Source organism: Natator depressus, chromosome 6 (genome assembly GCF_965152275.1).
Source record: "Natator depressus isolate rNatDep1 chromosome 6, rNatDep2.hap1, whole genome shotgun sequence".
NCBI classification, from domain to species: domain Eukaryota; kingdom Metazoa; phylum Chordata; order Testudines; family Cheloniidae; genus Natator; species Natator depressus.
This window is the reverse complement of record NC_134239.1, coordinates 127,875,827-127,902,160: the sequence shown is the minus strand read 5'-3', so window position 1 is coordinate 127,902,160 and position 26,334 is coordinate 127,875,827. Positions and strand designations below refer to the sequence as shown.

The following is a 26,334-nucleotide window of genomic DNA, read 5'->3' as shown; positions in this document are numbered from 1 at the left end:
CCTAGAGTTCTCTGAAAACATTTGCTCAGTGTGCAGCAGCAGCCAAAAAAACAATTGAACGTTAGGAGCCATTAGGAAAGGGTTAGATAATAAGATAGCAAAATCATAAAGCCATTAGATAGATGTATGGCACGCCCCCACTTTGAATACTTCATGAAGTTCTGGTCTTCCCATCTCGAAAAAGATACATTAGAATTGGAAAAGGTACAAAGAAGGGCTACAAAAATGCTTAGGGGTGTGGAACAGCTGCCACAGGAGGAGAGATTAATAAAAATAAAAAAATGATTAGGGGTCTGGAACACATGACTTATGAGGAGAGGCTGAGGGAACTGGGATTGTTTAGTCTGCAGAAGAGAAGAATGAGGGGGGATGTGATAGCTGCTTTCAACTACTTGAGAGGTGGTTCCAGAGAGGATGGTTCTAGACTATTCTCAGTGGTAGAAGAGGACAGGACAAGGAGTAATGGTCTCAAGTTGCAGTGGGGGAGGTTTAGGTTGGATATTAGGAAAAACTTTTTCACTAGGAGGGTGGTAAAGCACTGGAATGAGATACCTAGGGAGGTGGTAGAATCTCCTTCTTTAGAAGTTTTTAAGGTCAGGCTTGACAAAGCCCTGGCTGGGATGATTTAATTGGGGATTGGTCCTGCTTTGAGCAGGGGGTTGGACTAGATGACCTCCTGAGGTCCCTTCCAACCCTGATATTCTATGATTCTAAATCGGATTTTTCCTCGGATTTTTCAGCTTGGAAAAGAGACGACTAAGGGGGGATATGACAGAAGTCTATAAAATCATGACAGGTGTGGAGAAAGTGAATAAAGTTGTGTTATTTACTCCTTCACACAACAGAAGAACAAGGGATCACCTCGTGAAATTAAAAGGCAGGAGGGGATGTTGTGAAGGCCAAAATTGTAACTGGGTTGAAAAAAGAACTAGTTCAGTTCCTGGAGGATAGGTTCATCAATGGCCATTAACCAAGATGGTCTGGGATGCAACCCCAGGCTCTGGGTGTCCCTAAACCTCTGGCTGCCAGATACTGGGAGTGGATAACCATTGGGTGTTATTTGCTTTAAGTCAATTACAACAGCAAACCTCATTTTAAGCCATCCAAGAGGACAAGTGATTCCAATAATGCTAGCTATCCATCTTTGTTTTCTTGAGTGTATTTTTGACAGTCTGAACAGTTCTTTCTGCTAGCCTGTTTAATCTTGGGCACTTTGGATGTGATGTATACAGCTTAAAATCTTAATGCCTGGCAAACGCTCTTGTGCTAAATAAAGCATGGGTAAGTTTTTGAACAGAGTCAATTGGGAATTCCACTTCTTGGAAAAAACAGAGTTCAGGTTTTGTGAAACAGATTCATACAGATAAGACTCAAAAGTCACATAAACAGATCAGACACAAAACTGTCTTTGCCTTTAAAGTAAAAGATGCTATTTGACACATTTTCCCCTGATCATTCTAATACTTGCTGAGGATGTAATGATTCTCTGGGCTGGTGCGAGCACTACATCTGACACACTTCTAGACCATATCGCCAATCTGTGTGTTCATGCCAGCCTGGTAAAGGATTCCTCTGGCTCTTCCTTTTGCATAATTCCATGCCCACATGTCCTTCAGGAATGCTACCTTGCATTTTTGCCCTAATGGTGAATGGAGTAACCAACTTTATTCCTTCAAGGTTTGTGTCACCAAAAACCTTTCATTCTTCACAGACGAGTGATGAAGAACCAGGGAAGAGACATTGCTCTTTGTCTCTGGGGATCCCTTTGGAAAACTTGTACCCACAGGGAAAGATTTTCAAAAGTCACCAGGGAATTTGGGTGCTCAACTTGAGACACCTTAAAGAGGCCTGATTTTCAGACAGCACTGAGCTCCTGAGCTCTCAGAATCAGGCCCCTTTGAGGTGTCTCAAGCTGGGACTTCCCAAAATGGAAGTAAGGAAAATTCCTAATCATTTTGAAAATCAAGCTTTGAATCCTTCCTATCTATGGTACTTATATGGCCTCTATCACTGTAATATCAGAATATCTAGCTACCTTTATTGTGTTTATCCTCACAACACCCTGTGAGGTAGGGCAGTGTTATTTCCCCATTTTAGAGAGGGGAAACTGAGGCACAGGGAGACTATGTGACTTGCCCAGGTTCACACACAGAAAACTGTGGTAGAGCTGGGTATTGAATTCCCCCTCCCTCCCCACTCACATACAACTGCCTATGTTTTTTTATTTTTTTATTTTTACAGCACTTCGGAGACAAATCAGAAAGCAAGATTCGTGCCCCAATCTAAAGCCGACATAAAAGCCAGTACAGACAAAGGAGGATGAAGGAATGGAAGCAATATACCAACATGTGATACGGGTTGGTTATCTCTCGCATGTATCTCACACGTGCGTGCGCACACATGCATGCAAGTGACTGCGTCGACAGTGACACAGGTGTGGTGTAACCGGGTTAAGTCTCAGATCAGATAGCGAGACCCTGCAGAAAACTTCACTTCTAGCCTGAAGGGAAAAACAAACAGTACTGTTCAGCAGGGGCACGGCAGACCCAAGTCAAAGTGCACAGAGCCCCACAGGACACAAGCTAATAGTAGCATCTCAGCAACTAAAGGACTCTTGATAAGTCAGAGCACTAAACTGTAAGTGATTTACACCTTAAAGACTATTCAGTTCCCTAGAGGTATGGGGAGGGCAGGAAGTGTTGTGCTTGAGGAATTGAATAATTCTGGGAGGTGGGACCAGGTTGGGGCTTTACGGTGAAGCAGTCCTGATCAGCCGTGTCCCAGGTAGAAAGAGGAAGGTCCCCTCGTCCTCTCCTGGCCAGCTATCTTGCTGGATCCCACTACCACTTGTTGCCAGTTCCTGAGCATTGTGTCATCCTGGAGAAAGGCAGCCGGATGCATTAAGCGGGCAAATGAGGTCAGGGCAAGGTGGAGTTAGACTGCAAACCACACTAGCTCTGTGCAGTGAGGTGGCAAGCAACTGAGAAGAGAAGGCTGCAGAATGGGTGGCACTGCTTTGGTGCCCTTCACGGGGACTAGGACAGTGGACAGGATGATGACAAAGGAGGGGAGGAAGGGGCATCTCTGGGGGTAGGGGAGCAGGCTCTCAGGGCTCAGTTGACATCTCCTGCCCTTGCTAGGCCTACGCTCATCCCATGTACACTTGCATGTGTATACTGCACTAAGGATAACATAAGAACGGCCACACTGGGTCAGACCAAAGGTCCATGTAGTCCAGTATCCTGTCTTCCGACAGTGGCCAATGCCAGGTGCCCCAGAGGGAAAGAACAGAACAGGTCATCATCGAGTGATCCAAGGATAGTCCACAGGTCTACATCTGTGAGAAAAGTGGCTAAGTTCTGTCCTTACAGGAATTTCCTGACTATGAGCAGGAGTCCAAAGCTCCTTAAGATCCATGCACTTTTCAGGGTTTAATCTAGAAATGCTTTATGGGTGGTTAATTTTAATAATCAATGGTCTTCAATCACAGGGATTAGGAGAGCAGGAAGTGGAAAATGCTACCACTGAGAACACCCACCGGCATCCTAATGAAACTCTGCAAATGTAGCCTGAGGACCATTTCAAAAGCTCATTAATTAATCTATAAAAGATACTTGGAAAGAAAACTTACATAATTAAAGTTGGGTTTTGGCCACTTCTGATGAAACCAGAATTATTTTTTTGACCCAGACTCCATTAGAATATTCTCTGGAAGGAATGACATATTCTGGGATATCAGGCAGTTTGGAATGAGTTATTAACGGTATTCGGAGAAATGCCTGTATTTCGCCAGCTCTCTCAATAAGTGGTGATCTTGCCAGGTAAACAGCACATGGATTTGTTATAGAGGCAGCTGCTCCAACAGTAAAAACACAATTCAACAAGTCATGTATTTGTCTCTAGTGAGCTGTTGTTCAGAGCAAAAAGGAGGGAATGAAAGATATTGCATGGTATCTGTGCCTCTTAAGGAACAACACTACAGTACTCAAAACAATTTCTCTTTACCATCTCTGCAAAATGTTTGTTAACATTATCTGACTGCTGCAAGGGAATGGCACGAACATGAAAACCTGGCAGTAGGGAAACAAAGGGTGCTGACTTTGTCAGCTTAAGGCTTGACTAGGAAAATACTATCTTTAAGGAATGGTACTTTATTGTAAAATGTTCATGATACTCCTGCAGCAGGTTCTGTATGTGAGGATCTATCTCATCCCCAGTATAATGTCCATTGATTCAAAAGGAGTTAGGAACACACACACTAAGGGCTTGTGTTCACTACGGAGCTAAATCAGCACAGCAGCATCAATTTAGTGGGTCTGGTGAAGAAACAGGAGGTCATTTCCTTTTCCTTCCATGCCCAAGAGGACCCACCCAACCGCAGAACTCTGATAACCCACATCCCATCTAAGGGCAGTCTCTTTTTATGTGTCCTTGGTGCCCATAACCATAACAGACAATACCCCGAGTCCCAGCAAGATTTCCTCTAGGCTCTTCCCTCTTCTCTGCAACCTTTCCGGCCAGGGGTTCTCCGACCCTTCTCACCCGCACTGGTCCCTGGTACTGTCAACCCTCTTTCCTGGGGATGTCCGCCTCTATGAATTCTTTTGTGAGTCTGACCGCAGGATCTAGGATGACCAGCTAATGTGTCCTGACCCATACCTGCGTGTTCTCCTGAAGGAACTGTTCAAAAATTACTGCATCCATGATCTCACCCAATCAGAGTGTATGGCCGCAACCAGCAAGTGGCCCAGTCCATCCGTTTCTGGGCAAACGCCCAGGGCCGTAACACCCCAGACCATCTAGCAGCCGAAAACTTTTGTGGCTACTTTTCAGTGGATAAGCCCCCACCCCCCTCTAGGAAGGCTGCTTTAACCACCTCATAGTCCAGTGCTTGCTCATCACTTAGAGCCACGCAGGCTGCCTGAGCTTCCCCTGTCAAGTTGGGTGCGAGCCATAGGGCCGAGGTTCCCTTCTCTCAGCCTTCAGCCACAGCTACTCTTTCAACAGCGACCAAGAATGAGTCGGGATCATCTGCAGAGCCCATGTCACGGAGGCTTACTGCCTGTGCCCACTGCAGGACTCACTGCACCTTGGAGTAGCTGCTGCTGTACGCGAGCTTGCTCTCGAATAAAGGAGTGTTTCTCCAGGTGGTGGGACTGCTGGAAGGCCTGCAGAGTCTTCTGCCTCTCCTTCTGCTGTTCTGCGAGCCACTGCAGGGTCTCCTCCATTGTCCAGACAGCCAAACCTTTGCACCAGCCCCTCACGAGCAGGTTATCCATGAGCACGGATAAGGCAATTTCTGGGTAAGCCCCCACTTGTGACAGGGTGCAGCCCTCCACGCCTGTCTTCTCACATATGGCTCTGACACCTCTAGTTTGTAACCTGTGTATCTATGTGTTTGATCAACTGCCACCCTCCTGTGCAGCAATTCTATTCATGGTTCTCAGCATTGCATCGCACGCACACACCCACATGCAGGTGAATTAGGGAAGCAACAATTTTTAATGCGTTTACCTCCACAACACCCTGTGACCTAGGGAAACACTCTTATCCCCATTACACAGAGTGGAAACTGAGGCACAGAAAATAAACAAGGTAACATAGGAAGTCTGTGGCAGAGTAGAGAATTGAACTCAAGTCCCCCGAGTCCCAAACCAATGCAGGAACCATTGGCCCATCCTCTCTCTCTCACTTACTACTCTTGGCTTCTCTTGATCAGTGCACCAAGCTGGATGTTTTGGGATATGGGTCAATGGAGATGAGGATGGACTGACAGACTCATTTTTGCTTGTGACCTACATGGACTCTGTTTGTAAGGGTTACATCTCAAGGTGGTTGGGTTCTTAAATGAACTGTCTGCCGGTGTTTGGTGACGTCATTTGCAATCATGGGTTTCAAGGCCTGCGTTAGAGGACAGGAAGTAGCCATAAATGTGGCTTTTTTATACCATTAGCTGAGAAGAAAGCTGCGAAAATCAAGCCAAGAAAATTGTTGGCAATGAAGACAACGCTGATAGAACTAGCCTCGGACGGTAAAGCCATGGGTCCAGGGTAAATATACAGCAAAATCACCTGGTTTTAAAAAGAATAATCATCCAGACATAGTTCAGCTCCAACCCCTGTCCTGGAGTCCCCATGAGAATTGTGGAGAATTTGTGGATATACAATTTCATATTTTAAATAAATGTTCCTCTCTGTCCTCGGCTGCTGTGTGGAAATTCAGACACCGAAAAGGAGCATAGATATATAGGGAAAGCAACAAGACAGCATTCAAAGTACTATCCAACACACCCAAAAAACAAACTAAAATCAGATTTTTTTTCTCAAATCTATTTCAGCTCTGTTAAACTCGGGTGTTAATCATAACAAAGGTAAATTAAACTCTGCCAGAGAGAAGGACTTTTTAAGTTGGTCCTGTCCCTTTAAATATGAAAGAAGAAAAATATCATAATAGAGACCAGTGCACTTAAATTATTAAAGTTTATGGGCAAAACTGACCACAGGCATGAGCAGATGCAATTTTCCTGACTTCCTGCAACTACGATGCCAGAAGAGAATCTGACCAGCTTTTCTGAAATAGAGAAACAAATCTGGAGTAGAATGACTGGGCCATACCATGAGAAGCCAACCTCAACTCATCGCCAGAGGAGCCACTGCCTTTTCACAGTACCTCCTCTCCCCAGCCTCTCCAGCGGACCTCCCTCCACTACCCCGGGGCTTTCTGATCACCCTGCTGCCATTCCTAGGAAAGTTCTGCAGAAGTTAAGAGGGAGGGAAGTTCTTCTCTCTCCCCACCTCGCGTGCAGCCATACAGCAAACGGCCTCGATCAACCACCTAGGTTAGAGGTGGAAAGGCTTCAAGCAACAGCAGAAGTTGGCCCATTCCAAGGACAGGGGGCCACAGCGGCACCCTTTCGCTGCTATAGCGTCAGGTATGCTCCTCTAGTGGTCAATGTCCCTGGGAACTCCCACCAAGCTGCTGTGCCGAATACAGCCCCCGTTGAGGGGTATGGTTTGCAGCTACGAGTGCAACCCGTTGTTCTCTTCAGCCACTTTGCCTCGAGGGTGGCTGTGCCTTATCTGTCATTTGCTGGGGTGCTGGTGATTTCTTCCCCACGCCTGACTGAGTTAGGAATGAACTGGGCCAGGCTGCTTTTTAGAAAAGGAAAACCCATATGTTTTCAATGATATTTTTCCAGGCATGGGCTCCCGTAAATAAAAATGCATGAGCAGAGTATTATTATCCTCCGACTCATGACACTGGTTCCTGTGGGGAGCCAAGGACTCCTCTAATGCTGCTTTTTGGGTCAAAGAAAATATCGAAATTTCTTTACATGAAAAGCTTTTCCTTCCCTTTTGCTTATTCCAAACATGCGTTCCTCATTGCCCAGTCTTATGACAGTTGTAAATCCCACTGAATGAGGGTCGATGCCTGATTCTGGAAATAACACAGCATCTTTGCTTCCGGACAATAAAAGCTTTAAGCCGAATGTCAAAAGATTCCAATGGAACGATTTGACAAATAACGCCGTTGCAACAGCCTGACAAACTCCTACAGAAGCCTGGTGCAATGCTCTCTTCCGGACCTCCCGAACAACGTATATTACTTCATCGGCCTGTTGGAAAGTATAATATTGCTGGGCACTAAGGAGCAAACAGAGCCTATGCTCTCATGAAATAATCACACCATTGCTCCTTATACAGCAGATTCTCCTGAGTATGATGAATCACAAGTTATTACTAAAAGCACCCACTGTGTGGGAGTTTATGTTTCCATACCATTGGCATCTTAGATTATAGAAAATTAGTTTCAACTGAACTATTTGGTTCAGGTAGATTAATCCGCCTACCAACCAATAGGAATCTTCCTTCAAACTAATCAGCCATATCTCTGTGGTTAGCCCAGGCTCACACTGCAAGCCAACACAACTCTGCAGATTTAGTTTTCTCCTAGGAGTAATTATTGTGCACAAATTCTTCTTTGTCCCGTTACCTGGATTAAATTATAGGTACCATGGACTCAGGCCTGTTGTAATAACTGGGCTTCAAATTTACCCTAACTGTAAGGTCACCCTTAAAAGGTAAGTGTAAATTCATAAAATGTCATAACATCAAATATTAATGTAAAAAGTTATAACCCATCAATCTAAATTAATCCAAACAAAAAGAGCTACTAATATAACTCAAAAACTGTGGTAAAATTCTGCCTAGCAACCAAAATAAATTAAAAATCAGTAAATGAAAACTGTTTTTTTTTAAACTAAGCCTAAATAATAACCTAAATAATGAGGGGAGGAGCTATTTCGCCTCTCACTCCTGTGGTGGGCCCTTAATGGAAGAGATTTTAGGGAGAACAACTGCTTAGCTACAAAAGCAAACAGTGTATTTACCAGAGTACTAAGCAAGCTAAAGTTTCTATCGACCAAACCCCAAACCTTGTGTGACACTGTTTAATATTAGCCATTAACTAAGTTATATAAACACCATTAGCCCATTTATTCCAATACAACAGGCCCCAGCACTTGCAGACATGTGATCACATCAGAATATTAGCTTTCAGGAAAACCCCCAAGGTAGTAAGCTTCCCACCCTTGTGGGTGTGAAGAAAAGAATGAACTTGTGAACCTGGTGACAACTGCAGAAAGCCTGAAGCATAGAATCATAGAATATCAGGGTTGGAAGGGACCTCAGGTGGTCATCTAGTCCACCTCCCTGCTCAAACCAGGACCAATCCCCAATTTTTGCCTCAGATCCCTAAATGGCCCCCTCAAGGATTGAACTCACAACCCTGGGTTTAGCAGGCCAATGCTCAAACCACTGAGCTATCCCTCCCCTCCAAAAGGGTGACTGCCCCATGCATCTCAGTGGGGTGTAAATTCCAAGAACTGCTCTCTTGGGGGCTCCTGCCAACACCACCCCAGCAGAGGACTCCATATGTGGCTGGAGAAAAATGCAGACGGTCCGGCCAGCCTGCCCACAGATAGCATCCAACAGGACTGGAGGCCTCTGGCTGCTTGCCCTCCCTTTCCAAGGGGCGAGGCAATGGGTCCCCAGCTGCTACTCCTTGGCAGGCCCTCAGGGCTGCACTACAGAGGTAGTCACGGTGTGCCTAAAGCCCAGTTGAAACTGCATTGATCCAGTACTGATTTATTCCTTATGTTGTTATAATTGGCCAACACCATGCTTGGCACAGTAGGACACAAATTTACAGGCAGCCACCCTGCCAAAGAGGAATGAAGGAGAGTTAGCCCTCAAAGGAGCATGTTGAGAGCATCCAAGACCAACTTACCTCTTACAATGATGTTGGTGGACTTTTTTGCAGGGTTCCCCACATTATTATTGGCAATGCAGCTGTACGTGCCGGCGTCATCCGAAGCCACGGCCGGGATCGTCAAGGTCCCGCCATTCAGCCCAGTTTTTTCAGGCAGGGCTCCAATGGATCTCACCCAGGTAAGAGTGGGTGCCGGCTCGCCTCCCGTCGTCACACAGACCAAGGTGATGGCCTCGCCGGGGTTCACCACGATGGGGTCGTCCACCAGGAGCTTAATTGACGGAGACGCTGGAAAAGATGGGAGAGAGACATGTTGTTCGGAGGCTGACAGCGCTACTTCTGTATCTGACACACCACACCAGCTGTGGTCAGCAGAGCCGCTATATATATAAACCAGCGAGGCTGCTGGCCGGGTTCTCTCTGAGAGCATGTCTACATAGCTGTCAGAGGTGTGACTGCAGACATACCCTTTGATCTAGCTAGCTTGAATAGCAATAGCCAGGAAGCTTCAGCAGCATGGACTGTACAAGCCCACCTGGGAGTCTCGTATGTGCACAAGGGGCTTCAGCACTATTGTTATTCAAGCTAGCTAGGTGGGAGCTAGCTCAGGTGCACCTACACCTGTGATTGCAGAGCAGGGGTCCTCGATTTTGGAACTTACTGCCCACTTAGGGGCGCCAGAGCCCAGATCTGGGAATGCTGCAAGCCTACCATCATGCCCCTTTGGGTAGGGTCGCTGCGGAGGGCAGGGGTGGAGGCATATCTACTTGCAGGTGGCCATCATCTATGGTTTTTTTTGCAAGGATCAATTTAAGAGATAGATGCCCAGAGCACTGGATCTTAAATACGGAGCCGATGTCTAGAAACGCTACAGCGGCACAGGATTCTTCCATCACTGGAGTGAGTCCACCTCCCTGAGAGACAGCAGCTAGGTTGACAGAAGAATTCTTAGCACTGTCTACACTGGGGCTTAGGTTGACTTAACTATGTCTGTTGCAGGGGGTGAATTTTTCACACTCCTCAGTGACGTAGCTGGTTCAGCCTAGCTTTCTAGTGTAGGCCAGCTCTGAGGGGAATTCGTTAATAGCATTCCTGTTATTCAACACAGAAAGCACAGCCTTCTCCATTCTCCAAATCCTGCCAGCAAACAGTATCCTTCCTCTACAAGACACTCGCTGAAACCCCAGGCCCTCCATGTCTGAATCTGGGCTGACAGTGATTTAACAAACAACAATACGTTTCATGCTGGGCAAGACCATTGCTTGATGCTCCTGCACAGGGGAGCAAAGGGGCACACGGCACCCCCTTACTCTCCCAAACAGCTACGCGACCCGCACGTGGGGGAGAGCAGGGCCGCTGACCCCCTTCTGGCGCCGCTGGGTGGGGAGAGGCCAGTGCAAGGAGCAGGCACACAGATGAAGTCACCTGCTCACGCACTCCAGCAGTACACAGTAGCAGCAGATTCCCCTGCTCCTGGAGCAGAGCCATCACAGTTCACCCCCTGATCTGCTCTGGTGCAACACAGTTGGGCTTGCTCAGGGCTGTGCCAACAGGCGCAGTCGCACCCACAGAAGAGCTGCACTGATTTCTGCACCCCTCTTATTGGGCTATGAAGGGAAATTCCATCAAACAGTGGCACTAAGCAGAAGGAATCCTGTGCAAAATGTTTGGAAAGAACAAGACAAAAGTGAAGGTAAATATCTCGCTCAGATCCTAGGTATCACAAGCTACTATCTACGAAAGAAGAGGGCTTTTTATTCTGATTTGGCGAAATTAACTATATAAATATTAAAGGAACATCATAATTGGGCTTGGCAAAATTGGGTTTTTATTTTTTAAAATAATGTTGAGAGATTTATTTTTAAGCTTTTTTTTTTCAATTTAAATTTTCACTGTGCAACGTTCTGGGTTTTACTATTTTTTCTCTTTTTATCAATTTACATTTTCACAGTTGTAGGAACTCCTGGGAGGGTCAGACAATAATTATTTAAGGGCAACAGATGTTGAGAGTCAAAAAAATAGGAAGTTTTCTCCCCATTAAAGCATAAACTGTCAACATCACAAGTCAAAATCTGGAAAGCAAATATCCTAACTCAAACTCTAAGTTCTTCAGCAGCATTTTTCTTACTTTGCCTAACTGTATATTTAGATGACCATAAATGGAAATAGGTTTGTTGTTTTGCTTGTGTACGGTGAAATCGATGTGTATCGACATTTTACCTATAAAAATCTAATCCTTCCAGGACAGTATGACAGGCAGGACAAGCAGCAGCACCTCCAAGCCCAATTATGGACCCACTGTGCCAGGCGCTGTACAAAGACAGAACAAGAAGATGGTACCTCTCCCAAAGAGCTGCAAATCTAAGACAAGTGACAAAAATGGATATAGCCAGAGGGGAAAGTACAAGAAACAATGAGACAACATTGTCTAAACAGACCAGACAGACACAGGGTGAGGAAGGGGTAGAACACACAAGCAGCATGAAGAATGTGATGGTGGAAAATGTGGTGTTAATTCTACGATTTGAGGAGGTTGGGGGTTATTTTGGAAGGGATCAGCTAAAAGGGGAGAATGAGGGGAGAAGAGATGACATGATTACAGTTAAGGCTACATTTTAGTCACGGTATTTTTATTAAAAGTCATGGACAGGGAGTGAGGAAGTAGATAACTGAAGGGGAAGCCACATGGTTGAGTGGGCAGGGGATGGGTGGCTGGCAGCAGAGGGAGGTGAGAATGCAGAGATGCCTGGTGGGTGGGGAAGAGTGAGGCTGGGCTGTGGGACTGGCATGCAGGTCCAGCGGAGAGCAGGAGATGAGGAACAAAGCGGGTGAGTAGCCAGTTGGGACATACACAGAGTGCCAAGCGTTGGGGTCCTGCTGTGTCAGGAGACATCCATGTACACACATGAGAATCACATGCCCTGACTCTGTACCTCTTCATACTCCCGTCACTGCGGGTCTTATGTTTTGGGGGCGGAAGTGAGAATTGGGGTGGGCACCTCCCGGTCCACGATGCTGGGCACAGCTTTTCTGGCAGGTACCTCTGTGCAGTACCTGCTAGAATTCAGCCTGGGAGCTGGAAGTGCACTGGTCGGGTGTCAGTCAATATTGGTGCGGCTTGATCACTGCCATTTTCCTTTCCATGCCGAGGCTAACATTAGCTCCAGAAGGACTTGTGCAAAGAACTGCCTCTGCCCTACTCTCTCTAAACGCCCGCCGGGAACAGCAGAACCGCAGCTGATGCTTCACCACTTAGAACACAAGATGAAAGTGTCGACAACGTCAACCCAAACGACTGCTGCTGTTACCATAATGGCCTCATCATCCCTTAGATGAAAGGAGACCCCTGGCTGTGCTTCAGAGAGAGAGACACAGAGAGCGGCTGATGGGATAAAAAAGCTGTGACACGACCCTCTCATGCCGGCATCTCATTCTAAATAGCACGTAGGTGGAAATCCTGATCCGAATACGGCGACTGGCTTCTGCTCGCACGGCACGGCAGACTCCGCTAGAATTCATTCCACCCAAATCTAGAAGCTTGTTCAAATGCTGGCTTCAAAGGCCTGCTTTACAGTCGAGACAGCCAAGAAATTCGGAGGTCGTGCTATAGGTCTAGCCTTCCTTCAGACCACCCTGGGGCAGCCCCGGGTCAAATTCTGCTCTGTGATGTAAATGGGGGATGACTGTAAAGCAACAGTGACATCAACAGGCCACTCCCATGCTATCCATGTCTGTCGGACTCCATCGCTGTCTAGCACCCTATGGTAACGCAGCGGTGAATCAGCCCCTGCGACTGAATGGAATTCCTGTAGCTCTCCAGTGGAGCACGGGGGGCCTCATCTGGTCTAGTATGCAGGATGTTGGATATACCCCACCGCAGAGCTGCCAGGTTGTGGCCTGGGGATAAGCTGATTAGCAACCGTGCTAAAGGGGGAGACAGAATTACCTTGCAAACCTGCCCATCTCCTGCTATTCCTGCTGCCAGCGTGAGGTTTGCCATACACCCAGGGAGCACAGCCCGCTCCTCTCTCTCAGTCAGTCCAGTCAGCAGCAATCCCTTCACAGCCAGACACACCCGGCCAAGAATGGGAGCGGGGGCTCGTCACGGGAGCGAGCGCTCTTCATGTGTCAGGGGGGAAAGCAGGGAGCGCCTGCCCCTGGTCTGTGCTCTGCTCTGCTTGGGTGCTTCGAAAGGGAGAGAGAGAGAGAGAAATGGACTTGCAGGGAATGACGGGGGGCAGAGAGGGCTCACCAGAGACTGGAGGCAGGCAGAGGAAAAGCTCTCACTGCTAGACACCAACAGCAAGAGTGGGAGCAAGCCTGCGTTTCCAGAGACACCTGGACATGTCAGAGAGGGCTGAGAACACAGCTTCAGCCTGAACTCAGAGTTTTGGCTTGTGCGATTTAATTTCCATTGGTTTCTTTTTTAATGTAATGTGAAAAAAGAGCCAATAAGCTAACCAACTCTACACCTGTGAAATGCTCTGGGGCTTCAGAGGGGGGAAGGATAGCTTAGTGGTTTGAGCACTGGCCTGCTTAAACCCAGGGTTGTGAGTTCAATCCTTGAGGGGGGCATTTAGGGATCTGGGGCAAAAATTGGGGATCGGTCCTGCTTTGAGAAGGGGGTTGGACTAGATGACCTCCTGAGGTCCCTTCCAACCTGATATTCTATGATTCAGGAACCCTGATCCACTGGAGATAGGAAGGGAAAGGACCTCTTGCTTCTCCCACAGTGCCCCCCCATTTGTCAGTCAAAGAAGCACCCGAGGAGGGGGAACGTCTTGCTAGGTGTTGAGTGCCTATGAGCTCAGCCAGAGGTGAAAGTAAGCCGGTACGGTACGGTACTCTGTGCCGGACCAGACCAGCTTCCCCGGTGATTTAAAGGGCCCGGTGCTCCTGCCACTGCGGGGAGCCCGGGGCCCTTTAAAGCACCGCCCAAGCCCTGCTGCCGGAGCCCCGGGGTAGCGGTGGCAGGGCTCCCGTGGTAATTTAAAGGGCCCGGAGCTCCGTGGCAGCCGGAGCCCCAGACCCTTTAATTTGCCCCTGAGCTCTCAGCCACCTCTGCAGCTGATAGCTCCAGGGTGATTTAAAGGCCCTGGGGCTGCCAGCCACAGCCAGAGCCCCAGGGCCTTTAAATCTTGATTTAAAGGCCACGCCTCTTCTGTCTGAGGCCACGCCCCCCTCAGGACTCCGGCGTATCGGTAAGTCCTTTAAGTTACTTTCACCCCTGTGCTCAGCCCCTCACAGGACTAGAGCCCCATCTCGTTACTCTTGTCCATGAGTTGGACACGCAAAGTTTTGAAGTAGGGAGGATAATGGTCTCATGGTTAAGGCACTGGACTGGGTCTCAGGAGATCTGGGTCAATTCCCAGATCTGTGTGACCTTAGGCAAGTCACTTAGGGCCAACTTTTCCAAGGGCTTTGATGAAGATAGGCACCTAGTGGGGTTTTCAAAAAGCTGAGGTGCCAAACTCTAACTGAGCTCATTGCTTTTGAAAATCCCACTGGGCACCTACCTGCAACTTTGGGCTTCTAAAAACATTTGAAAATCTACCCTTTATTCTCTCTGTGCCTCAGCCCCTTTCTGTAAAAGGGGGATAGTAGTACTTTAATGGTCTGCCTTATCTGTTTAGATTGTCAAGTCTCTGGGGCAGAGACTGTCTCTTACTACACACATTGTAAGACTGGACTGTGGAACTCATTGCCACTGGAAGGTGTTGAGGCCTAGAACTCAGCAAGGTTATAAAACAGATTGGCCATCCGCATGACTGACAAGAATATCCAGTGTTATTAGAATTAATGATGGCAAAATGATATGGAAGGGATATTAAACCTCAGGTTTCCAGGCTTCAACTAATCTTTAACTATTAGAGACTGAGACCTAACATGGGGAACAGATTAATCTACATCATCTTACTGCAGGGCTCTTACACCTTCCTCTGAAACACCTGGTACTGGTCCTATCAGAGACAGACCTTAAATCTGATGGTAATTCTTTCCCTTGTCCCTATATCCTATGCGTCTGTACAGAGCCTAGCAAAACGGGGCGCTAATCTCAGCTAGGGCCTCTAATACCACTGCAACACAAACAGTAATATTGGTTTATGGAGAGAAAACGGCATACGGATTACCTCCATTTGGCATCAGCAGCAAAAAGACCTCTCTGAAAGGTTGACTATTACTTTCCTTTTGAAATAATAAATACGATTTTCAGTATTATTCTCAGTCATATTATGTATCGGCATTCAAAAAATTAGACTTTCAAAAAACATGTTTTCAGGCTTCAAGTAATTACATGCTCATCACAGAAGAGAACTTGAACAAGGTCCCAGTCGGGAATATCATCTGAAAAGAAGCATATTCCAGTGACAGCAAGCAGCTAATTCATTCCTCCACTATAGATTTTATTCCTTAAATGGCTAAAAGATATATTTTCCCAGACTATGCCATTTGGACTGCGGCCATGTTTCCACAGGTTTCTTTTCACCTGAAAAGCACTTTAAAAATCTGAGCACTTTGAGGTCTAAAGAACACAGCAGGCAGCTGAACAATTAAAAGCAAAGACACATGAAAACGCTACCACAAGTTATGTCTGCTCGTCAGGTTTGCGCTCTCATCCAAAGGCCAGTTACTATGTATGGCATGATAGTTATTTAAGGCTGTCCAAAAATTCCACTGGAATTTTCCGATTCAAAGAAAATACAGGGAAATCAAATGTAAAAAAAAATATTGCTCATTATAGTTCCACATTTAACATGTGCCATAGAATCATAGGAGATTGGGGTTGGAAGGGACCTCAGGAGGTCATCTAGTCCAACCCCCTGCTCAAAGCAGGACCAACACCAACTAAATCATCCCAGCCAGGGCTTTGTCAAGCCTGATCTTAAAAACCTCTAAGGAAGGAGATTCCACCACCTCCCTAGGGAACCCATTGCACCCTCCTAGTGAAATAGTGTTTCCTAATATCCAGCCAAGACCTCCCCCACTGCAACTTGAGACCATTGATCCTTGTTCTGTCACCTGCCACCACTGAGAACAGCCGAGCTCCATCCTCTTTGGAACCCCCCTCCAGGTAGTTGAAGGCTGCTGTCAAATCCCCCCTCATTCTTCTCTTCTGCAGACTAAACAAGCCTGGTTCCCTTAACCTCTCCACTCCATGTTAAAGCCTGTCTAAAAATTTCAAGTTATAAACCCTGATTCTAAAACAGTTTAGTTTAAACTAGAGATCAGCTCAGCATTTGGGTAAAATATCCCCAACCTGTGGTCGAACCCCCACTCAAAATTCAAACAATTTCTGAAGATTCTCAAAACAGGTTTGCTTAATGCAGTTTCTTCAGTGTTTTCCATTTTGATCTGTATATGCACCTGGTTTGCCTGGTCTCTGGACCATTCGCTATTTTACATGCAACCCTGCCATCCCTCCTCTTATTCATCTCCTTTCTAGACTAAACAGTCGCAGGTTTTTCACTCCCTCCACTTCCATGAAACTACATCAGTTGGCAGCAGCTGAGGATCTAACTAAAAAAACCTGATTTGTGCATTCGCACGCATGAACACACACATGCACACACCCTGTTTATTTTTCTTTTTTAGAATTAAAGAGTATTGGACACAATGATTTAAAAATATTGAGGAACCCTAATAACTAAAATGTGATGCCCCCTTGAAAAAAGTTCTGCCCAGGAGCTGCACACAGGCTAAACCTCTATGACGCTGCAGAAGACATAGACAATGCATATTAAAACCATTTTTGAAAGGTTTCCAATGGAATGTCGCTGGCCAAAATGGAGCCAGCCAGCAAGCCTCCATGGCTGCTTTCAATGCTTTGCTTTGGTTTAGGATTGTTTTAGATAAAGATCTAGATCTCAATGTCAGCCTTAAAGAAAAGGAGGACTTGTGGCACCTTTGAGACTAACACATTTATTTGAGCATAAGCTTTCGTGAGCTACAGCTCACTTCATCGGATGCATTCAGTGGAAAATACAGTGGGGAGATTTATATACATAGAGAACATGAAACAATGGGTGTTACCATACACACTGTAACCAGAGTGATCACTTAAGGTGAAAAGAAAAGGAGTACTTGTGGCACCTTAGAGACTAACCAATTTATTTGAGCATGAGCTTTCGTGAGCTACAGCTCACTTCATCGGATGCATACTGTGGAAGCTGCAGAATGTCTTCTAGCTCACGAAAGCTCATGCTCAAATAAATTGGTTAGTCTCTAAGGTGCCACAAGTCCTCCTTTTCTTTTTGCGAATACAGACTAACACGGCTGTTACTCTGAAACCTGTCACTTAAGGTGAGCTATTACCAGCAGGAGAGCCAGGGGGGAGGGGAGACGGACCTTTTGTAGTGATCATCAAGGTGGGCCATTTCCAGCAGTTGACAAGAACGTTTGAGGAACAGTGTGGGGGGGAGGGATAAACATGGGGAAATAGTTTTACTTTGTGTAATGACCCATCCACTCCCAGTCTCTATTCAAGCCTAAATTAATTGTATCCAGTTTGCAAATTAATTCCAATTCAGCAGTCTCTCATTGGTGTCTGTTTTTGAAGTTTTTTTGTTTTTCCACTGAATGCATCCGATGAAGTGAGCTGTAGCTCACGAAAGCTCATGCTCAAATAAATTGGTTAGTCTCTAAGGTGCCACAAGTCCTCCTTTTCTTTTTGCGAATACAGACTAACACGGCTGCTACTCTGAAACCAGCCTTAAAGGAGTAATATCAGATAACTCAGCATGAAATACTCAGTGAAGTTTCAAGTGTTTGTTACATTTCTGAGCTCTGGGCTTCACTTCCAGTACGGGCAGAGCTTTAAACGGAGTGACAATCTGCCCTTCAGCAGCTTTTTTTTTTTTTTAAAGTCTTTAATACTACCAACATTGATGATCATAAAGATTAATAATTACAAAACAGCAAGCAGCAAAAATAAAAACTTTGGTACATATTTGCATAACTGGGTGCCTAAAAAAAGGATCCTGAAACCATATTTAATAACCTCAGGTGGCTCAACTTTCAGACGTGCTGAGAACCTACAGATTCATTAACTTTCATGGGATTTGTGGACACCCAGCTCTTCTGAAAATCGGCCCCCTTTTTATTTAAGGGAACTAAACATGAATGTAGAAGCCTAACTTTAGGCAGCCACATTTTTAAAATGTTTGTCTTTGCATATGATACATTTTGTAAAACTGAAGATCCTAGCTTTGAAAGCTGGTAGCACATTATGCAGGGGGCAGTTTATGAGGATGGAATTAGGAACTCCGCTAAGACAGAACACAATGGTAGGTGAGTCCAAGTACGTCAAAGAATTTAAAGCAAAAAGGAGTGTTACTAAACAGGGACGACTGGAAGTTTCAAATAAGTGCAACAATGTTTGAGCGGCAAATTATCCACTGCTGATGTACAGATGGAGATTAATGAAAGGTTGGCTCTGCGAAATACATCCGTCCATATCTACTAATAAAAAGTGTACATCATGCAGTGGGTTTGATTAACTAATTGGGCCAACGTGCCAACTGGGGCAGCATTCAGTCAATAATTTATGATTATTCATATTATAAGACATTTACCTATCACCCTCTATTTACTGAGTACTTTCTGCCCCTATGTGCTATGCCTGCCCCTCTGAGCTTATCAGCAAAACTGAATTGACAAGGGACCATACATAGATAGAATGGAAGCATATTCTGATCAGTGACTCGGTGCTGATATTCTCTGAACCGAAGAGAAAAACTAGGTCTCTACTGACACCTGTGATGATTGCCTTAGATAGATATTGCTTTAGAGGGTAAAGGTGCTTCTCTTTCTAGATCACATGCTGCTAGATCAATGACACCTGAATCAAAAGTATGTTAATAAAAACATAAGAATGGCTGCATTGGGTCCAGTGCCAGACGCTCCGAGGGAATGAATAGAACAGGGCAATTTTCAAGAGATCCATCACCTGTTGTCCAGTCCCCGCTTCTGGCAGTCAGAGGTTTAGGGACACCCAGAACATGAGGTTACATCCCTGATCATCTTGGCTAACAGCCATTGATGGACCTATTCTCCAGAAACCTATGTAATCATTTTTGAACCCATTTATACTTTTGGCCTTTACAACATCCCTGGCAACAAGTGCCACAGGGTGACTGTGCATTGTGTGAAGAAGGACTTCCTTACATTTGTTTTAAACCTACTGCCTATTAATTTCATTGCCCTTCTCTGTACCTTTTCCAATTCTGACATATCTTTTCTGAGACAGGGTGACCAGAACTGGACACAGCATTCAAGGTGTTCATGGATTTCTATAGTGATATTTTCTGTCTTATTATCTATCCCTTTCCTTGGGATTCCCAACATTCTTTTACCTTTTTTGACAGCCTCTGAACACTGAGTAGATGTTTTCAGAGAACTATCCATGATGACTCTGAGATCTCTTTCGTTAGTGATAACAGCTCATTTAGACCCCATCATTTTGTATGTACAGTTGGGATTATGTTTTCTAATGTGCATTGCTTTGCATTTATCAACATTGAATTTCATCTGCCATTTTGTTGCCCAGTCATCCAGTTTTGTGAAATCCTTCTGTAAATCTTCACGGTCTACTTGGGATCTAACTAAATTAAGTAATTTTGTAGCACCTGCAAAAAGAAAAGGAGGACTTATGGAACCTTAGAGACTAACAAATTTATTAGAACATAAGCTTTTGTGAGCTACAGCTCACTTCATCGGATGCATACAGTGGAAAATACAGTGGGGAGATTTTATATACACAGAGAACATGAAACAATGGGTGTTACCATACACATTGTAATGAGAGTGATCAGGTAAGGTGAGCTATTACCAGAAGGAGAGCAGGAGGGGGGAGGGAGACACACCTTTTGTAGTAATAATCAAGGTGGGCCATTTCCAGCAGTTGACAAGAACAGTAGGGGGAGAAATAAACAAGGGGAAATAGTTTTACTTTGTGTAATGACCCATCCACTCCTAGTCTTTATTCAAGCCTAAGTTAATTGTATCCAGTTTGCAAATTAATTCTAATTAATTAATTCCAAATTAATTCCAACACCTACAAGATCTCTATCAAGTGTTCTTACAACTACAATACCCACCTGCTGAAGTGAAGAAACAGATTGACAGAGCCAGAAGAGTACCCAGAAGTCACCTACTACAGGACAGGTCCAACAAAGAAAATAACAGAACACCACTAGCCATCTCCTTCAGCCCCCAACTAAAACCTCTCCAGCGCATCATCAAGGATCTACAACGTATCCTGAAGGACGACCCATCACTCTCACAGATCTTGGGAGACAGGCCAGTCCTTGCTTACTGACAGCCCCCCAACCTGAAGCAAATACTCACCAGCAACCACACACCACACAACAGAACCACTAACCCAGGAACCTATCCTTGCAACAAAGCCCGTTGCCAACTGTGTCCACATATCTATTCAGGGGACACCATCGATAGGGCTAATCACATCAGCCACACTATCAGAGGCTCGTTCACCTACACATCTACCAATGTGATAAATGGCATCATGTGCCAGCAATGCCCCTCTGCCATGTACATTGGCCAAACCAGACAGTCTCTATGTAAAAGAATAAATGGACACAAATCAGATGTCAAGAATTATAACATTCAAAAACCAGTTGGAGAACACTTCAGTCTCTTTGGTCACTTGATTACAGACCTAAAAGTGGCAATTCTTCAACAGAAAAACTTCAAAACCAGACTCCAGCGAGAGACCGCTGAATTGCAATTAATTTGCAAACTAGATACAATTAACTTAGGCTTGAATAAAGACTGGGAGTGGATGGGTCACTACACAAAGTAAAACTATTTCCCCTTGTTTATTTCACCCCCTACTGTTCTTGTCAACTGCTGGAAATGGCCCACCTTGATTATCTCTACAAAAGGTGTGTCTCCCTCCCTCCCCCCCGCTCTCCTACTGGCAATAGCTCACCTTTCCTGATCGCTCTTGTTACAGTCTCTATGGTAACACCCATTTTTCATGTGCTCTCTGTATATAAAATCTCCCCACTGTATTTTCCACAGTATGCATTCGATGAAGTCGGCTGTAGCTCACGAAAACTTATGCTCAAATAAATTTGTTAGTCTCTAAGGTGCCATAAGTACTCCTTTTCTTTTTGCGGATACAGACTAACACGGCTGCTACTCTGAAACCTTTGAGGCACCTGCAAACTTTGCCACCTCACCTTTACCACTTTTTCCTGGTTATTTATGAATATGTGGAACATTATTGGTCCCAGTACAGATCCCATGGGGACCCCATTATTTAACTCTCTCCATTGTGAAAAAACAGTCCATTTATTCCTACCCTTTGTTTCCTGTCTTAACTAGTTAGTGATCCCTGAGAGGACCTTCCCTCCTACCTCATGACTCCTTACTTAAGAGCCTTTGGTGAGGGACCTGGTCAAAGGTTTTCTGAAAGTCCAAGTACATTATATCCACTGGATCACCCTTGTCGGTGTTTGCTGACCCCCTCAAAGAATTCTAATAAATTGGTGAGGCATAATTTCTCTTTACAAAAGCCACATTCACTCTTTTCCAACATATCATGTTCATCTGTGTGATAATTCTGTTCTTTATTAGAGTTTCAAGCAATTTGCCTGGTACTGAAATCAAACGTACTGGCCTGTAATAGCCAGGATTGACTCTAGAGCTTTCTTAAAACAATCGGTGTTACATTAGCTATCCACCAGTTATTGGGTACAGAGGCTGATTTAAGGGATAGATTACAAATCACGGCTAGTAGTTCTGCAATTTCATACTTGAGTTCCCTCAGAACTCTTGGGTGAATACCAACTTGTCCTGGTGACTTATTTCTGTTTAATTTATCAATTTATTAAAAACACCTCCTCTATTGACATCTCCATCTGGGACAGTTCCTCAGATCTGTCTCCTAAAAAGAATGGCTCAGGTGTGGGAATCTCCCTCACGTCCTCTGCAATGAAGATCAATGCAAAGAATTCATTTAGCTGCTCCTCAGTGGCCTTGTCTTCTTTGAGTGCTCCTTAAGCACCACAATCATCCAGTGGCCTCAGTGATTGTTTGGCAGGCTTCCTGCTTCTGATGTACTTTAAATAAAAATTCTGTTAGTTTTTGTGTCTTCTGCTAGTTTTTAAAATTCTTTTTGTCCTGCCTAATTATACTTTTACAGTTGATTTGTCAGAGTCTATGCTCCTTTCCACTGTCCTCCGTAGGATTTGACTTCCAATTTTTAAAATATGTCTTTTTGTCTCTATTTGCATTTTGGTCTTCTGACTGCCAAAAAGAGATACAGTTATGGGCCAAATTTTCAAGCAGGTTTGCACCTAAGCTTGTGTGCACTTCATCACACTCTCAAAGGGTGTGCAAATGCCCTGACACAGGGGAACCTAGGTTTGTATATGCACAAGGATGTGCAACTCTGACATGCACACCTTGGGCTGGAGGGTGGGTTCTGCAGCTAAGTCAAAGGTGCACAACAATTCAATGACGCTTAAGCAAGAGACTGCTTGAAAATAGGAACTCTGGAGCAATCCTATCCTTAAAGTTTGTGGACGGATTGGATGGACAGAGGAATGAGGACTGTGTGACAGCTAGCTGTCAATGATTTAAACCATCTGTAGATCTTCAGCAGTTTGTCTTACCCTGCTCCGGAGCATGGAAATATCTCCAGTTAAAGCATTACTTATGAATATATTTGGGCCAGATGCATTGGGTACTCCAGAACCTCTAGAAGGTTTTATATTTTTGGAGGAGACTTCCTGGATTTACTGGGTCTGTGGTATCCTTTTATGATTTTCCGGCCCAAAAAACCCTGCAAAAGATTGATCATTTGAGATTGGCGTGGAGCAGAGATTTGGATACACAACCATCTCCAACCCAATGGAGCACAATTCCATCTAATGTTAAAAAAAAAAAAAAAAGATAGACCTGAGACTGTGGCTTCTTCACCAAAACACACTTTTCAAATATGCTGGTCCCCACATAGGCTAATGGTAATTGGCCCCATAAATGCTGACCACTGTTGGAAATGTAACTCCATTAGTGCTGTATTACTCCATATGTTTTAGCTCGTGTGTTAACCCCGTGGATCAAGAATTTCTCGCATGAGGTGGGTCAAAGGACCAATTTGATTTTGGATGCTAATTTGGGACCCTCCCTCTTAAATTTCATTTTTGGATATATTCCTGATACATGGAGATTACTTGGTAAGAAGGCAGTATGGTCCCAACGTGCAGCTTTGGACGCTAAAAAAAATGATTCTGCAAAAACGGAAAAGTCGATCCCCACCAAATATTGATGCCTGGTTTGGTCATATGGTCAACCTGACAGCTAACACATGACCGACATTCCACAGAAAGGGAATGCCCAACAAATTCAAAGCAATTTGGGCTGACTTTTTAGAGGTCTATGATTAACATAGACCCTGAACAGTGAAATGTTGTTTCTCCTCCCCTCCCTGTATCTTAATCCTCTTTATTTACCTTGTGTATTATGATGAATCTGGTATTTTGGTGCATTTGTTGTATTTGGAAACATTAATAAAAATTATAAATAAAAAAAATAAGGTGTGGGACTATAAGTCATGACCTAATGTACATCTCATGCCCAGTGTGGACCCAGTCCTGTAAGCAGATCCATGTGGGCTCACCCCTTTGCCCATGCAGAGCCCCTTTGACTTCAGTGGTACTCCACTGTGGCACCAGAATCTAGCTGCATGGATCCATTTGCAGCATCAGGCTCTATATCAGCTAAAATCCAAACCATAAACAACAGACCATGCTAGGAGACATTGTTCTTTAATCATTCACTGTAAAAATTCAGGTTAAATCAAAGCTGGCTTTGAATTGCAGAAGTGGGGAAAACAAAGATGAAAGGTTAAAAATTCCAACGATTTCCCAATTTGCTCGTCCTTTAACTTAAAAATGGAGAACCAATCGGAAACGTATCATGATTTAAACACAATATACCACAAATGAGAATCTGTGAGCCAGCTCTCAAATGGCGGGAAGGACCTTTTTATGACTGCTTTATAAACCCATAAAATTATGGAAAACAATGATGATCCCTAAAATACAGCAGTTCAGTTAGGTTCCACTCGCATACCATGTTAATTTACTGTAAGTATCTGTAATTAGTTGCTTTATTTTTCTACTACACAGCTAATATCATCCCCAGCCTCAGCATTCAGCTCTATTATACTGGCTACACTTCTTATCTGGGGATTTTGGACACCTGCAGATCGTTTTCATGTACTGTCACCGTATTCCTGGAAAACACCATGGCTGGCAAAGAGAAATACTTATTTTTTCAAATGAAATAATTCTGTAATGCTGTGTGGAATCAACAGAGACAGTATAAGTTAGACAAAATAGAAGGCTGCTTAATGGAGAGATTAGAAGCGAAGGAAACTTTTCTCATTTGATTCCTACCACAGAAGATAAAGTGCCAGCTTAAACTATGATTCAGTTTAATTGTGTGTGACACAAGAACATGTTGATGCCGGCTAGCAGTGGGCAGAGGGGAGCATAGAGTTTATAGGGACTCCTTGGGTCACATAGATGCACACTAAGTTTACCAAAGGGTGGCATGTAAGGTCTCCAAAGCCAGTAGCCCAGTGGTCATCATAATCATTCCAAAATATATGCATGGATAATGTTTAAGGAGTTATGAATCCATACTGGAAATTATGTTCTCAAAGCCTTGGAGTTAAGGCAGGTGACCAGGAAGTGATAGGTCTTAAGCAGGTTCCTCTCAAGCAGACGCTTATCCCCCTGCCGGGTCATGTGTGCACAGGGCATTGTACGTCTCACAATGGAGGCCTGACAGCAGTAGAAAAGTTGTAAAATCTACAAGACAGGACTTTTACATGAAGATATCAACAGCAGGAAGGGATCCTGTTTACAAGCAAAGACAACAGACTGTGAGGGTATAGCAGGGAACACACTGGTACACCCTGGATCCTTCACGGAGGAGACAAGCTGACAGCATATCTCGTATCATGAAAAAGGGATTACAGCCTGCCAGCGAAAGTGCTGGTGAGCAATACTTCTTTAGACATAAGAGGCTCTCGTTAATTAAGTCTAGGTTCTGGAATGCTATGATTCCATGTTATGATTTTATTTTATATGTTATTGTTTGTTTCCAAAATGTGTACTTGCCATCACTGGACTCTGTGGACTTTATTAAATAAACTTTTACTTGCTTTCCCTGTAAACATATCAAAGCGCTGTGCGTGAAGAGGAGCACTGAGCTGAGGGGTAACTGGTAAGCTGGTGTGCACTGCTTCTTTCGCAGCAGCAAACCTGTAAATACTGCAAGTGTCCAGCGGAAGAGGGGCTGGATATTCCAAGGAGACGCTTAGATGTTGGAGCGTGACTAGGGTTAACATATCTGAACAGGTGTGTGGGATCTGGGGACACTCCACAGGGGGCAGTATTTGCTTGTGCCCCCCTGCTCCAGGCCCCGCTCCGACTCCACCCCTTCCCAACCCCCATTCCAACCTCTTCCCCAAAGTCCCCGCCCCATTGGAGCCCTTCCCCAAATACCCGCCCTGGCCCCATCTCCTCCCCTGAGTTCCCTCTCCTCCCCCCTCCCTCCCAGCTGCGTGAAACAGCTGTTTCGCGGTGCAAGCGCTGGGAGCTAGGGGGGAAAAGCGGGCACTCTCTTGATCGATCAACATTCACTCTCTTTCTTGAATGATCAACTCTTCTTTGGAGAAAAATAATAACAGCAAAATCCCGGACGTTTTTAGATATTTAAAAATTCCTCCCGGACGGCTATTTAAGAACCAAAAGCCGGACGTGTCCAGGAAAATATGGACGTATGGTAAGCTGAAGCATGACTATTGCTCGTCTAGAGAGAGAAAGAGCCCTGCTAATACCTAGAGGGGAAAGCATGGGCTGCCCGTGGAGTTGGGGAGTGTCTGTGGCCAGTGGAGATGGGGAGCCAACCCCGAGCAGGTACAGATAAGGCTCCCTCATGCTACGACAGGCAGGCAGTAGTGAAGTGGCTCTCAGCCCTGTGTACCAGCACCACACTGCCTGCAGCTAGGAAACACACATCAAA

General features: G+C 45.1%; 1 protein-coding gene across 4 annotated transcripts in view; it reads right to left on the bottom strand.

Annotated features, from left to right (window-relative positions):
* Nucleotides 1-26,334, bottom strand: part of MDGA2 (MAM domain containing glycosylphosphatidylinositol anchor 2) — a 644,994-nt gene that overhangs the window by 261,878 nt on the left and 356,782 nt on the right. For all 4 annotated transcript variants that reach the window (XM_074956572.1, XM_074956573.1, XM_074956574.1 and 1 more), the window contains exon 6: nt 9,289-9,558. In XM_074956572.1, the coding sequence (XP_074812673.1) occupies nt 9,289-9,558 (270 nt within the window). The remainder of the gene's footprint in view (nt 1-9,288; nt 9,559-26,334) is intronic.